Source organism: Loxodonta africana, chromosome 13, assembly GCF_030014295.1.
Source record: "Loxodonta africana isolate mLoxAfr1 chromosome 13, mLoxAfr1.hap2, whole genome shotgun sequence".
Lineage (NCBI taxonomy): Eukaryota > Metazoa > Chordata > Mammalia > Proboscidea > Elephantidae > Loxodonta > Loxodonta africana.
The window spans coordinates 5,163,090-5,177,165 of record NC_087354.1 but is presented as its reverse complement, the minus strand read 5'-3'; the positions used below and the strand labels follow the sequence as shown (position 1 = coordinate 5,177,165).

Genomic DNA, 14,076 nt, shown 5'->3' with positions numbered 1-14,076 from the left:
GGGGGGGGGTTAGTTGTAAAAGGGATCACCGGAAGCATCTGACTACTCTGCCATCTTGGCCCTGCCTCAATGTCAATATTTTCGATATATTTTAAGTTAAAAAGTTACTTACAAAACATTTTTCAGAGAAAAGAGTGCTCAAAATCTATATGAGAGCATTTGTACACATACACACAGCTGGCACACACACAGAACTCATACATACAGATATATATATGGGTATCAACACACATGCATACATATATACATGACAGAAACCAAATCAAACTTCTTGTGTTTGAGTTGATTCTAACTCATAGCGACCCTGTACATGACACACATCAAAATACAAATACTGATTTTCTTTGGTCTTGGTCTTGTCAAAACTATATTCTACGCTTTGTGATTTTCCTTGTTTTTCAAATTTTTTATTAAATTTTATTTTTGTTATTATAAAAGAAATGTTCCACCAAAAATTGCAAGATTTAGTCAATATAACTGGCAGTGTCATGAAAGAAGTTTTTAACTAGACACTGGTATGTATGTATATGTGTGTATACATACATAAGTACACACACATACAAAGGCACCCATATCTAGTGTGTGTGTATGTGTGTGTGTGTATAAAATCTATCTATCCTTTCCTTTCAATAAATCACTTATTATACTCTGTGGGTGCTGCCAGCTATGACACTATGAAAAATGTGACAACACTTCCTCCCAGTGGTCATCCAAGGAACATGTGCATTACTAGCTCAGACCCCCCAGTGACACTGCATTGGAAGAAAAACACTGTAGCTCTACAAGGTCAAAGTGAAACGAGCAAGGACTCATGACTACTAAATTAGAGGGTCAGGACTTAAATTTAAGTTTTCCCAGTCTTCAAATCCATGCTCTTTTCGCTACATGATATTTCGTCAATTCAAAGTAGTGTTTTGCACTAATAATGAAAATCTAAAAGGAGTATAAATAAAAATATGCCCTTTTCAAAGTAAAAACAATGTAAGAGAATAGATATCTTGCAAAATAGACACAGTATAGAGTGTCTGTGCAATGCACTGTTTGTCTAGTGTTTTTTTTATTAAGTTCAGTGGATTCTAGCACCCCAAAGAGTAAAACTGTCAACATTCTGAAATGTTTGCACGGATCTTTCTATTACACAGACAAGAAATCTATGATCAAGGGAAGCTTGGATGCAAGCAGTTTTCTCAAAGAGGCAGGAATGTACAGGGAAGCCCTGATTTCTAATAAGTTCTTCCTTGCCTGTTTTAGTATCCCATATGGGAGGCTTGGAGGAGACTTCCTTTTCAGCCAGGTGTACAATCACAGGGCATATCCCTGGGGTGGTTCTCACCCTGCCTCCTCACAGACTTTGTACTTTCAGAGGGTTTGTAGGTATTATTTCCCAGCTCACTTTCTCTTAAAGGAAATACATGGTAAGAATGGCTTGGTCCCTGGGAAACGGGGCTGCCTAGAGGAGGCTATCTGTCACCACTTGAAGTGCATGTCAGGGAGTGGGATCACCCCACACTACTCAGTGCTGGCTACAGGTTCTGTGAAGAACACAACTGATGGTCATCAGGTCCAGTCTCTGGACTCAGTACTTGTATCTCTTGAGTAAAGAAAGGACCTCGGGACCGCTCAGCTCAGTTTCCCTTTGAGGTAACTGGCCATCTTCCTAATGTCTGGAGTGCAGCTCTAGGGACAGCTCTAAAATGCACCACTCACTCTGTTTACCAAAGATCACCATCAAGGAAACTACTCAGTACTTTATGAAGTGTCCTCCCCTGGAGCACCCAAAGGAACATGGGGTTGCCATGATTCAGAATCCACTCAACAGCAGCTGACAGCAACAATGATTAGAGGGCTTCCTTTCAACCCTTCCACTATTCTTAGCCCTTCAACATACGTATGTCTCCACAACATATATGTTTGCTTTTCTCTTTGGAATCAGGAAGAGTTGGGCTTCTCCTGAGCAGTTGGTGGACTTTTGCCTTCAGACTCTGTAAAGGGAAGACTCACTGGCTAGTAGAAGGTTAATCAAAACTGAAATCATAGACTTGCCCCAGGCAAGGGCCTAGAACTATGTGGCAGATATTTTGGAACCAAATGTCACCAGTGGCTTGGTTTCCCTTGGCCTCTTTTGAGTCACCTAATCAAAGAATTCCATCTTGCTCAATTCTGTGTATCTTTGAGTACTACTTTAAATTATTTCTGGAGCATGGTGGAGAACAAACATAAATAAATCTATCTATTATGTACAATAATAATCTCAATGTAGTAAATTTCAGAGCTATATTTTTTCAAACATTTCCAGGTCTTAGGTTAAAAGCATATTACATGAATCCAAGTTTGTTCTATATTTTGTGTTTCATCTTTAAAAAGTCGACCTAATTAACATTAAATCTACAGCAAAAAAAAAAAGGAAAAAAACTTTTAATATACAGTAGTTCTATTTGAATATTCTACCTAATTTTTTATTTTATATTCCTTCTCACGTTTGCTATCATAAGTGATATCTTAATGGACATCTCTGCATAAAGCTTAGTCTACAGTCCTAATCATTTCCTTAAGACACATTCTGCACGGGAATTACTGGGTCAAAGTGTGTCACCAGTGTTACAAGACCCTGAAGCACTCAATGATGGGTGAGAGAGTAGGCCACTCACCTTGTAATTACTTTTTTCACTAGTAATTAGCATTATCATTTCACCATCTTTGCTAATAAGTAAAAAGTTATCACATTTTAATTCCTAACACTTTCAAGTGGGACTATTTCCACCTTTCAAATGCTGTATAGGACTGAAAAAGGCTCACTGTCAATGCTGTGCTCATTAGCAGACTCTCTTGGCATAAACAACCGCTGATTACTACAGACAACTTGCTCTGGTTCCCACCAGCTTCCTTCTGGGCCTGGCACTTTGACAAGTATAATGCCAAGGCCATTAGATATCTGGTAGTGCTGCATCCCTCACACTTGCAACTGTGGTGGATTAAACATGGGAAGTGCTCAGACCCAAGCTCAAATTCCTATTGCTCCTCTTCCTAGCTGTGTGACCCAGGCTGATTCCCTGATGCCTCTGTGCCTCAATTCCTTTATCCCTTAATGGTGACAGTGGCAGCAAGCTAGCAGGGCTGCTGGTGAAGGTGCCTGGTGCACAGATCCTCAGTGAGAGGTCCCTGTCTCGCCTCTCCTCATTCTAAAACAATGGGCCACACTCAACCCCATTTAAGCACAAATGCACCAGGAGATAGTTAGCACCCCCACTGTCCTCTAAAAGTGAAGCTATATGTTTTATGATATATTTTTAGACTTTGGACCTAACTAGGGATAGGAACCATGTGTGATTCAAGAATAATAAAGTGATGGGGACTGAAGGTACTTTTATTCTATGAACAGAATGTAGTCACATGGCAGGCCCACTGGGCTTCCTCACAATAATTGAATTATGTTATTCCTGCCAACCCCGTGTGGTTCCCTGATGCAACCCATGGCCAAGAGCCCTGTCTGCATACCTTCTCTCTGCCCACACAGCTAAGTACATTGCATTTGATTCATGTCTCTGGCTGCCTTTTGGTGGTGCAAACGGTTAAGTGCTCGACTACTAACCAAAGGGTTGGCAGTCAAACCTATCCAGAGGCACCTTGCAAGACAGACCTGGCAATCTGCTTCCAAAATATCACAATCTTGAAAACCGTTTAGAGTGCAGTTCTATTCTGCACACATGGGTTGCCATGATTCGGAATCCACTCAACAGCAACTGACAGCAACAATGATTAGAGGGCTTCCTTTCAACTCTTCCACTATTCTTAGCCCTTGAACATACATATGTCTCCACAATAGGAGGGCGCTGCCCAGGGAATGTGGTGCTCCTCATTCATGTCTCCATCTATGGGCAGAGCACATTATCAATCCAGGGATCCAATGCCAAGATGTCAGAGGACTGCTCCTCAGTGTTGCTCACCAGGCTATTACAAGAGGAGTCCAATCTTGTATCACATGTCTGGGACACTTGCCAAAGTGGTCCTCAAATGTACATTAGGAAACATAGTCTTCAAAGATGGCAGCATCAGTATTATTTTCCACTAGGGTTACTTCTTTTCAATCTAAACTTTATTTTTAGAGTAATTATTTTATAGAATTTTGAAGGGGCAAATTCCAATAACACATAATTTACATAAATGCATGCATATATATTTGGCTTTAGTGTCTTTGGCTTGTTTTTTTAACCTTTTCTGAAGTCTCCATAGGCCCACCACAGAACTGAAAAGCTAGAGAGGAGATATTCTCACTGGTCAATTTATTGATTTACTCAGAAGCAATGAATAATTCAGAGCGATTAAGTAAAAATACTGAAATTTAACCTCAACCATTGGGATGTTATCAAAGCACACGAGAAATGGGCTTTTAAAATTCAAAAGGTTGCACAACTGCAACAAAAAGGGTTTTCCTTAGATAAATTTGAAAAATGGAATTTCCCTATTAGCTGTGCTAACAGCATCCAAAGAAGCTCTTGATCTTGAACCAAGCAAATATAAATAACAAAAACTATGTACTTCTAGTAGCCCAGGGAAACAACCTACATTAGCAAAGGCAAGTCAAAAGGTAAAAAGTGTACTGCCGTCCATAAGTACGACACCTTCCGTGCCCCTCCGCCTGATGGAATCCTCAAACCCAATTAAGCCTGGTTCAGGCTGCCAGGTCCTTGCTGCTGGTAGGGATGGATTTGAGGCTATTTCCCTGTGAGGCCTTGGGCTCAGGCCACTGGGACACACCAGGACACACAGAGCCCCTCCCCCTTGTCATTACCGCATGGTGTAGAGCAGCGTGCCATCGTCCTCCAGCCGCAGCAACTTGTTGGGCGTTGTCATGTTGTGCGCAATGGACTTCTTCCCATTGTGGAAGAATGTGTCTGGGGTCCAGATTTTGCTGGCGAGAAGGTTGTTGAGAGGGAGACGCTGCATTGGCCCTTTGAACTGAAGTCTTTCATCTTTCCAGCTTTGTCGGAAAAACACATCTATGGTATATTCCTAATGCAAAGGGAGGCACTGGTTATGGTGAGTGGAAGAGGTCCTTTGCGAAGCCGCTCATGTTTACTTAAAATTAGGGTATGGGGCCAGCCCAGGGACCTACCATTTCTGTGTCAGACACGGGGCCAAAGCTGGTGACGTAGATGTCGGTCCTCACCTGAGTGATTCGCTCTGAAATATAAAAGACAGGGCCCCCGCCCGTCACTGAGCACACAGTGAACACACGGCTGCCAGGCACACAGTGAAAACATGGTGAGCATTTACCTTCTCATTCTGTGAGCACACTTCATTCTTTGCACCCAGAGGGCTTCTATAATGCCTGGGTAAACTTGGACAACTGACAAATCCTACACAAAACCAATGGCTCCACACTATAACATCACATAAAATGCTCATAACATAAATAAGCTGTCTGGCCCTCATTATTATTTCTGCATCCTTCAGGAGTGGCCATAAACAAACATGGGTTGGGTTCTGGTGTGTGACTCTGGGTGACTTTCATAAACACCTGTGCTTCAGTTTCTCATCTATAAACTTGGAACGTATTACCAGCCTCAGCGTGTGACCCTGTTTTTCCATAAACCGGAGCTTTAAAAAGGTATAGATGATTTAGGAGGAGGAGAGGAGAAGGACTCTGAAGGCATCTCCAATCAAAAGGCCAATCAAAACTACAGACACCAGGTGGTCTGGGGGAAAGGATGTACGAGAAAAGCATTCACCATGGGCCCTGGGGCAGGGATGGCTGGGGAAGGGAGGTTCACTCTACCTTATATAGTGTTTTGTATTTTGCATAAAACTATCGAAAAACACGTATAAAGCAATAAGAATTATTAATAATACTGGGGAAAAAAGTGTGTGTTCCATGGAAAATCCCAAGGCCATGATAAACCTTCTGGTCTTAAAAGCAGGGCTGATATTTAGACTGCATTAGTGCCTACACTAAACCCGCTGCCGTCAGCTGCTATAAGATGACTTATAAAAAAAATAGCACCCTGTAAGTCAGAGAACTGCCCCATAGGGTTTCCAAGGAGTGGCTGGTGGATTCGAACCACCAACCTTTTGGTTAGCAGCTGAGCTCTTAACCACTGCGCCACCAGAGCTCCAACTTAAAAAAAAAAAAAAACATTGCCGTCTATTCCGACTCATAGTGACTCTATGGGACAGAGTAGAACTGCCCCATGGAGCTTCTAAGGAATGCCTGGTGGATTCGAACTGCTAACCTTTTGGTTAGCAGCTATAGCACTCAACCACTATGCCACCAGGGTTTCTAGAGCTCCAACTAAATACTCCAAATTGCTCAATGGTATTGTCATGGTCCAGAGCAGCCCATGAGTGCTGCAATTCCATATTTGTGTGGTGCGTGTCTGAATGTGTGTATGTGTTTCTACAATGCTCGTTTGTTTCTATGCCTGCCCCCATTCCCAGCCCATTTGCTCCTGTAGGATCCTAGGTGCGCAGCTCATGCAGGACATGCAACTCATGCCGTTGGATGAAAGAGTGGCTCATTCAGCCTCTGGATGCTTCCAGCATCTTAGGAGTGTTAAAAGTGACTGGATAACATGCAAACAGGTCACACTTCTGGAGAGTAGAGGTCCAGGGATGTAATTAATGAGATGAAGGAAGGTGTTGTCAAGAAGCCCATTTTGACTTTTCTTGCCAAAAAGGTGAAAAAGGGCAATTCATCCTTTAAGTGAATCTCACTTTTAAAAATGAAAATACAAGAGAAGAACTAAATTTCTTCCTGGAGAACTGTATGTGCCTAAGGGTCCTTACTTACCTAATAGAGCAAGTTCCAATGTACTGCCTCAGAGTCTGCTAGAGCCAAGGGCATTGTCTGCCTGGAAACTGAACACAATACTCAGCTACAAAATAAAGCTGTGCAAATTCTGTCCTAAAAGCCCATTTCATTATCAGTTTATTTTTCAATCAACTTTCAGACAATCAAAGTGCATACTATGACTATGGCCCTAGTGAAAAATTAATCATTTAATATGGCAAGACGTAAAGAACAGCTGCATTTAACAGTGAATTTTTGAATAGTACTCACTTAGATAAAAGAAGTTGACTATTTCTTAACACAGGGTAGTCTCAGCTTTAATAAGGCCTAAGACAGCACTGGGTTGGTTGGAAGAACTGATTGGAGGTTCCTCCTTAAGTGACCAAAGTGGAAGTTAAGATTCTCTGAGAAAGTGAGAGTGTACAGGGATATGTTAAGGAGATCCTGCTTGCAGTTTCTTACATCTGGAAAACAATAATAAAGGATGCAGGATCCCTGCCATGGGTGAAACAATCACGGACTCCAAATCCTGGCAGGGAAGCTATTTCGGGAACCTAAACATCCTCAGTGCAGTGTTCCTCGCATCACAGCAAACAAGACCTGAGACTGGATTTCAGCTCTTCCTGAGGCATCACTGGCTTCCATGAGAAGGGCCCACTCACCTCCGAGGCCAGGCCGCAGGCGGTTGTCATAGCCATCCAAAAGCCCATCCAAGATCCTGGTAAATATGGTGATATTGTCATTGGTCTCATCTTTGACAGAACTTGTTGGCATTTGTGAAAAGCTTTTTAACAGAAAAAGAAAAGAAAGACCTGAAACTTGTGTTAATTATTGCTTCCAAATTCTTCTCAAGTAAAAAAAAAAAAAAGCAGACAGGCCTATGTTCAGATAGGGAAATCAGGGTCTTGTCTCGGGGGGACAGCATCTGAGAACCAATCTCCATTGTCTAGGTTATTGCTTTAGACAGATAAGCCTTTGTTCTTGAGTATCCAGAGAGAGCGTTGGTTCTGGGCTGGTTTTCTATCAACCTAACATAACACTCGAACTCCACCCATGAGCTTCTTGATTCTGAAGAACAGTACATCAACATTTTAGCCATAAAAAAAAAAAAAAAAAAGTCAACACACATGAACTAGCAGAGCCTAATCTACTTCTAGGGGATTTCAGAAGTTTGGTTTAAACACAGAAACACTGAGTTCACCTATCTTAGGAGACGGTTGTGGAGGGGATGTTTAAAATATTATGCAAGTTAAAAGATAAAAGATGTGCCATGGATTGAATTGTGTCCCCCTAAAATATCTATTGATATTCTGGTACCTATACCCTGGAGAAGGACATCATGCTTGGCAGAGTACAGAGTAAGCAGAAAAGAGGAAGACCCTCAACGAGGTGGACTGACACAGTGGCTGCAACAATGAGCTCAAGCATAATAATGATTGTAAAGATGGCTCAGGACTGGGCAGTGTTTCATTGTGTTGTGCATAGGGTCGCTGTGAGTCAGAGCGACTCAACGGCACCTAACAACAACAACGACATACCTGTGAATGTGATCCTGTTTGGAAATAAGAGGGTTTTTTTCTTACATCAATGAAATCCTGCAAGTTGAGGGTGGGTCCTAAAATCTAATCACTTTTCAATTATTAAGCAGACTAGACACAAAGATACACACAGAGGGGGTTCACGTGTCTTGTGAGGACCAGTCTACAGGCAAATGAACATCAATGAATTCCAGCAGATACAAGAAACTAAGAAAGAGGCCCACAGAAGGAATCAACATGCCTAAAGCCCTGATTAGGACTTTTGTCCCCTAGAACTGTGAGAAAAGAAATTCCTGATCTTTAAAGCCACTCACCTGTGGTACTTTTTTTTATGGCACCAGTAAGTACGTAACTAAGATAATTGGCAAGTACAAATTTTACTGCATCATTAATTGGAGAGTTTCTGTGGTGAACAATATTGGATTAGTGTTCAAGACGATAGAAACGATCAAGTTTGTGAAATCTCTTTGGGCTCATACACCCATCAGCCCTGTCAAAGCAGAGGATGGAGGTGTTGTCAATCTGAGAACCCTCACTCAGATGTTCCTTCTGATCAAAGACTAAAAAACGCAGTGCTCTGTGTGACCCGACACGTCCAAGTCCAGTGGCTGAGATAACACCCCACCCTCCCACCCCAGGAAAGCAGCCCTGACCCTTCAGGGACTAAACACAAAGAATATTCTTGGTTAGTTCAATTAAGTGCACTTACCCACACTCAAAAAGTCCATGTAGATGGAGACTAGAAACTGCTCTGAGCAGATATGGAAGAACTAAGGAAGTGATTGGGGGAAAGACGGTGACTAGCCCAGAAGGCACAATACATGTGAAGGCATGGACCCCCCTCAGGTCTTGTTATGGGTTGAACTGCTTACCCTCAAAATTTATGCTGAAGTCCTAACCTGGTACTTGTGAACATGACCTTGTTAGAAAATAAGGTCTTTGAAGATGTTATAAGTTAGGTTAACTTGCGGTCATATTGGAGTAGGGTGGGTCTTAATCCCATCTGAGTGGTGCCCTTCTAAGAGAGGAGAAGAGACACAAAGACAGAGCGACGACAGCCATGAGGGGGATGCATTTATGAGCCAAGGATCTCCAGCTGTCTTAGGCCGAGTTCTCTAAAGAAGCAAAACCACTAAAGCATATAAACATATAAAAAAAAAAAATAGAGATTTATATCAAGAAAACAGTGCATACGATTGTAGAGCTTGGAACGTTTCAAGCCCATGCGTCAGGATACAGGCCTTTCCCAGTTCATGGAGCTGCAGAAGCTGGTGAACCAAAGATCAGCAGGTTGGAAAGCAGGGCCCTTGCTCACAGGCTGTGAAGGTCAAGGAATCTCAAGGTCAGCAGGCAAGACCGCAAGGCTTCTGCTGATTCATGTAGCTGCAGGGACTGGTGAACCCAGAATCAGCAGGTCGGGGAGCAGGACTCTTGCTCAAAGGCTGTGAAGATCAACGAATCCCAAGGTGGACAGGTAAGCTGCTAGCTCAAGTCCCAGAACTGGAGGTCAGATAAGAGGCAGCTGCTGGATCCAAAACAAACCAAAAACCTTGGCATGGCAAGCAGGAAGGAAGTAGGCACAGAAGGTGGAGAGTTGAAGGCTGAGCTGTCATAGGCCCTACCCCCACGAATACCACTCAGCAGGTTCCATCATGGGGGTGATCATATACCAAATTTCAACAGTGAAGTGATCACAACATTATACAACTGCCAAAACACTGAGAATCATGGCCCAGCCAAGTTGACACACAATCTTAACCATCACAGTCCATCCCTTGTCAATGTGCCATCTGTACACATCTCCCCGAAACCATACATAATATCTTAATAAACACAATTACAAAGTCATTCTTGTGCCTAACATGATACAACTAACACACATACAACGGAAAACACCCTAGTCCGGTGTACATCTTATATTTTATAAGTGAAGAAAACAAAAATATCTGATGCACACATACAAAACAGAAATGCTCATAACAATTACAGTCCTCATTTCTGCAACTGGTCATGTGGCTGTAACTGGTATTTAGAATTACCTTCTTCCACCACCCATTCCGCGTTTCCTTCGTCCTCAGCAAGCACCTAAGCTGGTTGTGATTCTTTGCCTGGTGAGGTGGCCCAAACCTTCATTCCTGAAGGGTCTGGGCCATTAGTAGTCATGTTGGAATTGGGTTGCTGTAGTCTTCCATTGACTTTAATCACAGGACATGGTAGTACTAAGAGACACCCTAAATGATCTCCTGCATTCCAGGCTAATCTTCTTTACCTCCATTATGTAATATCAACCCCATTTCCTCTTGGTAATCTGGATCAATCACACCAGCCAGTATGGTAACTCCCTTCTTTGCCTGTTAATCCAGAGGCATAAGGAGCACAAAGTGGCCAGGTGGCATTCTTAGCTTCCATTTCAGTGATGTGTCTCCAGGTGGGAGCATTCCTCTCTTTAGAACTAAGACATCTAAGCCTGCAGAGCATAAGTTTGCAGGGACAGGAAGTAAAAATCTTGCAAGTGGATCACTAGAGGTAATAGTAAGTGGTGCCACTCCCATTTCCACCCCTTGATTCCTGGACCCATGAATCCTGGATATGGGAGAAACAGCTGGTTTACAGCATATAGAGCCTCCTGGAGAACACTGCCCCAACCCTGCAAGGTATTGCCACCTAGCTAGTGCCATAATTGTGTCTTCAGGAGGCCATTCCATCATTCTATCAAGCCAGCTGCTTCAGGATGATGGGAAACACGGTAAGACCAGTGAATTCCATGAGCATGGACCCATTGCTCCACTTCACTTGCTGTGAAGGGAGTCCCTTGATCAGAGGCAATACTGTGTGGGATACCATGACGGGGGATAAGGCATTGTGTAAGTCCACAGATCCACGGATGGTAGTTTTGGCAGAAGCATGGCATGCAGGGAAGGCAAATCCATATCCAGAGTAAGTGTCTATTCCAATAAGGACAAAACACTGCCCTTTCCATGATGGAAGTGGTTCAATGTAATCAACGTGCCACCAGGTTGCTGTCTGATCACCTCGAGGGATGGTGCCATATCAGGGACTCAGTGTTGGTCTCTGCTGCTGGCGGACTGGGCACTCAGCAGTGGCTGTAGACAAATCAGCCTTGGTGAGTGGAAGTTCATGTTACTGGGCTCGTGCAAAATCTCCATCCCTGCCACCATGGCCGCTTTGCTCATGAGCCCATTGGGCAATGACGGATGTAGCTGGGGAAAGAAGATGAGTGGTTTCCACAGAACGCATCATCCTATCTGCTTGATTGTTAAACACATCCTCTGCTGAGGCCATGCTTTGGTGAGCATTCACATGAGACACAAATATCTTCACTTCTTTGGCCCATTCGGAGAGGTCTATCCGCATGCCTCTTCCCCATAAATCCTTGTCTCCAATTTTCCAATCATGTTCCTTCCAAGCCCCTGACCATCCAGCCAAACCATTGGCCACAGCTCATTAATCAGTATACAATCACACATCTGGCCACTTCTCCTTCCAAGCAAAGCGAGCAACCAGGTGCACTGCCCGAAGTTCTGCCCACTGGGAAGATTTCCCTTCACCACTGTCCTTCACCGAGGTCCCAGAAAGGGGCTATCATGCTGCTGCTGTCCACTTTCAATGGTGCCTGCATATCATACAGAACCATCTGTAAACCGGGCATGCATTTTCTCTTCTTCAGGCAACGGGTCATAAGGAACTCCCCATGAGGCTATAGGTGCAGACTTGTAGATAGAAGGTAATGTGACAGGAGTGGAGACTATGGGCATTTGGACCACTTCCTCATACAACTTACTTGTGCCTTCAGGTCCTGCTTGAGCCTGATCGTGAATATACCACTTCTATTTAATGATGGAGCACTGCTGTGCACGTCCAACTTTATGACTCTGTGGGTCAAACAACACCCAGTTCATAATGGGAAGCTCAGGCTGCATGGTAGCTTGGTGGTCCATGTTTAGGTGTTCATTCTCTACTAAGACCCAGTAACAACTCAAAACCTGTTTCTCAAAAGGAGAGCAGTTATCTGCAGAGGATGGAAGGTTTGCTCCCAAATCCTAAGGGCCTATGCTGTGATTCACCAATAGTAGCCTGCCAAATACTCCAAACAGCATCTCTATTTGCCACAGACACTTCAAGCACCATTGGATCAGTTGGATCGTATGGCCCAAGTGGCAGAGCAGCTTGCACAGCAGCCTGAACCTGCTATAGAGCCTTCTCTTCTTCTGGCCCCACTCAAAACTAGTAGCTTTTCGAGTTACTTAATAAATAGGCTGGAGTAGCACACCCAAATGAGGAATATGTTGCCTCCAAAATCCAAAGAGGCCCACTAGGTGCTGTGCCTCTTTTTCAGTTGTGGAAGCAGCCAGATGCAATAACTAATCCTTCACTTTAGAAGGAATATTTTGACATGCCCCACACTACTGAACTCCTAGAAATTTCACTGAGGTAGATGGAAGGCATGTGAATTTTTGTGGGATTAATTTCCTACCTTCTAGTACGCAAATGTTTTACCAATAAGTCCAGTGTCATTGACGCTTCTTCCTTACTAGGTCCAATCAGCATAATGTCATCAATGAAATGGACCAGTGTGACATCTTGTGGAAGGGAAAGGCGATCAAGGTCCCTGAGGACTAAATCATGACATAGGGCTTGAGAGTTGATGTAGCCCTGAGGTAGGCAAGTGAAGGTATATTGCTGGCCTTGCCAGCTGCAGGCAAACTGCTTATGGCTGTCCTTCAAAACAGGTATGGAGAAAAAGGCATTAGCCAGATCAATAGCTGCATATTAGGTACCAGGAGATGTATTAATTTGCTCAAGTAGTGAAACTATATCTGGAACAGCAGCTGCAATCAGAGTCACCACCTGGTTAAGTTTTTGATAATCTATTGTCTTTTTTATTGTCATTCACCAAGATCCATCTGTTTTTAGTACAGGCCAAACAGGTGAGTAGAATGGGGATGCGGTGTGAATCACTACCACTGCATCCTTCAAGTCCTTGATGGTGGCAGTAATCTCTGCAACCCCTCCAGGAATGCAGTATTGTTTTTGGTTTATTATTTTTCTAAGTTAAGTGCAGTTCTAATGGGTTCCACTTGGTTTTTCCTACCATATACCCCTTACTCCATTTGTCAGGGATCCAATATGGGGGTTCTGCTGGTTGCTGAGTGTATCTATTCCAATTATGCATTCTGGAACTGGGGAAATCACTACAGGATGGGCTCGGGGGCCCACTGGACCTACTGTGAGATGGACATGAGCCAAGACTACATTAATAACCTGACCTCCATATGCCCCCACTCTGGCTGGTGGGCCACAGTGACAATTTGAGTCTCCTGGAATTAGCGTCAGTTCAGAACCAGTATCCAGTGATCCCTGAAAAGTCTATTTCCTTTTCCCCAGTGAATAATCACTCCTGTAAAAGGCCATAGATCTCTTTGGGGACAGCTGGGAAAGAGTTTAACAGTATAAATTTTTGGCAGCGTATTAGAGTACTTCGTTAGGGGGAACTGGCCTCCCCTTCATCCAAGGCATTGTGGGTCTTTGAATTTGTTCAAGTCTGGGAATTGATTGAGGGACCGTGACTCTCTATTCTGGTGATTCAAGTTAGACTGCTGTTCATCTGACCTAGAATTCATCCGTTTGTACGAATCAAGTAAATATTTAGTAGATTTCCCATCTATTTTACTCCATGACTAAGTAGCCAACACCATAAGCCCATATGAGTCAGACCATTCTGATCACTGC

At 43.4% G+C, this 14,076-nt stretch overlaps 1 protein-coding gene across 2 annotated transcripts in view; it reads right to left on the bottom strand.

Moving 5' to 3' along the window:
• GABRA5 (gamma-aminobutyric acid type A receptor subunit alpha5) overlaps positions 1-14,076 on the bottom strand; it is a 159,432-nt gene that overhangs the window by 114,538 nt on the left and 30,818 nt on the right. For both annotated transcript variants that reach the window (XM_064296191.1, XM_023539692.2), the window contains exons 2-4: positions 7,450-7,571; positions 5,114-5,181; positions 4,790-5,010 (exon numbers count right to left, since the gene is read on the bottom strand). In XM_064296191.1, the coding sequence (XP_064152261.1) occupies positions 4,790-5,010; positions 5,114-5,181; positions 7,450-7,571 (411 nt within the window). The remainder of the gene's footprint in view (positions 1-4,789; positions 5,011-5,113; positions 5,182-7,449; positions 7,572-14,076) is intronic.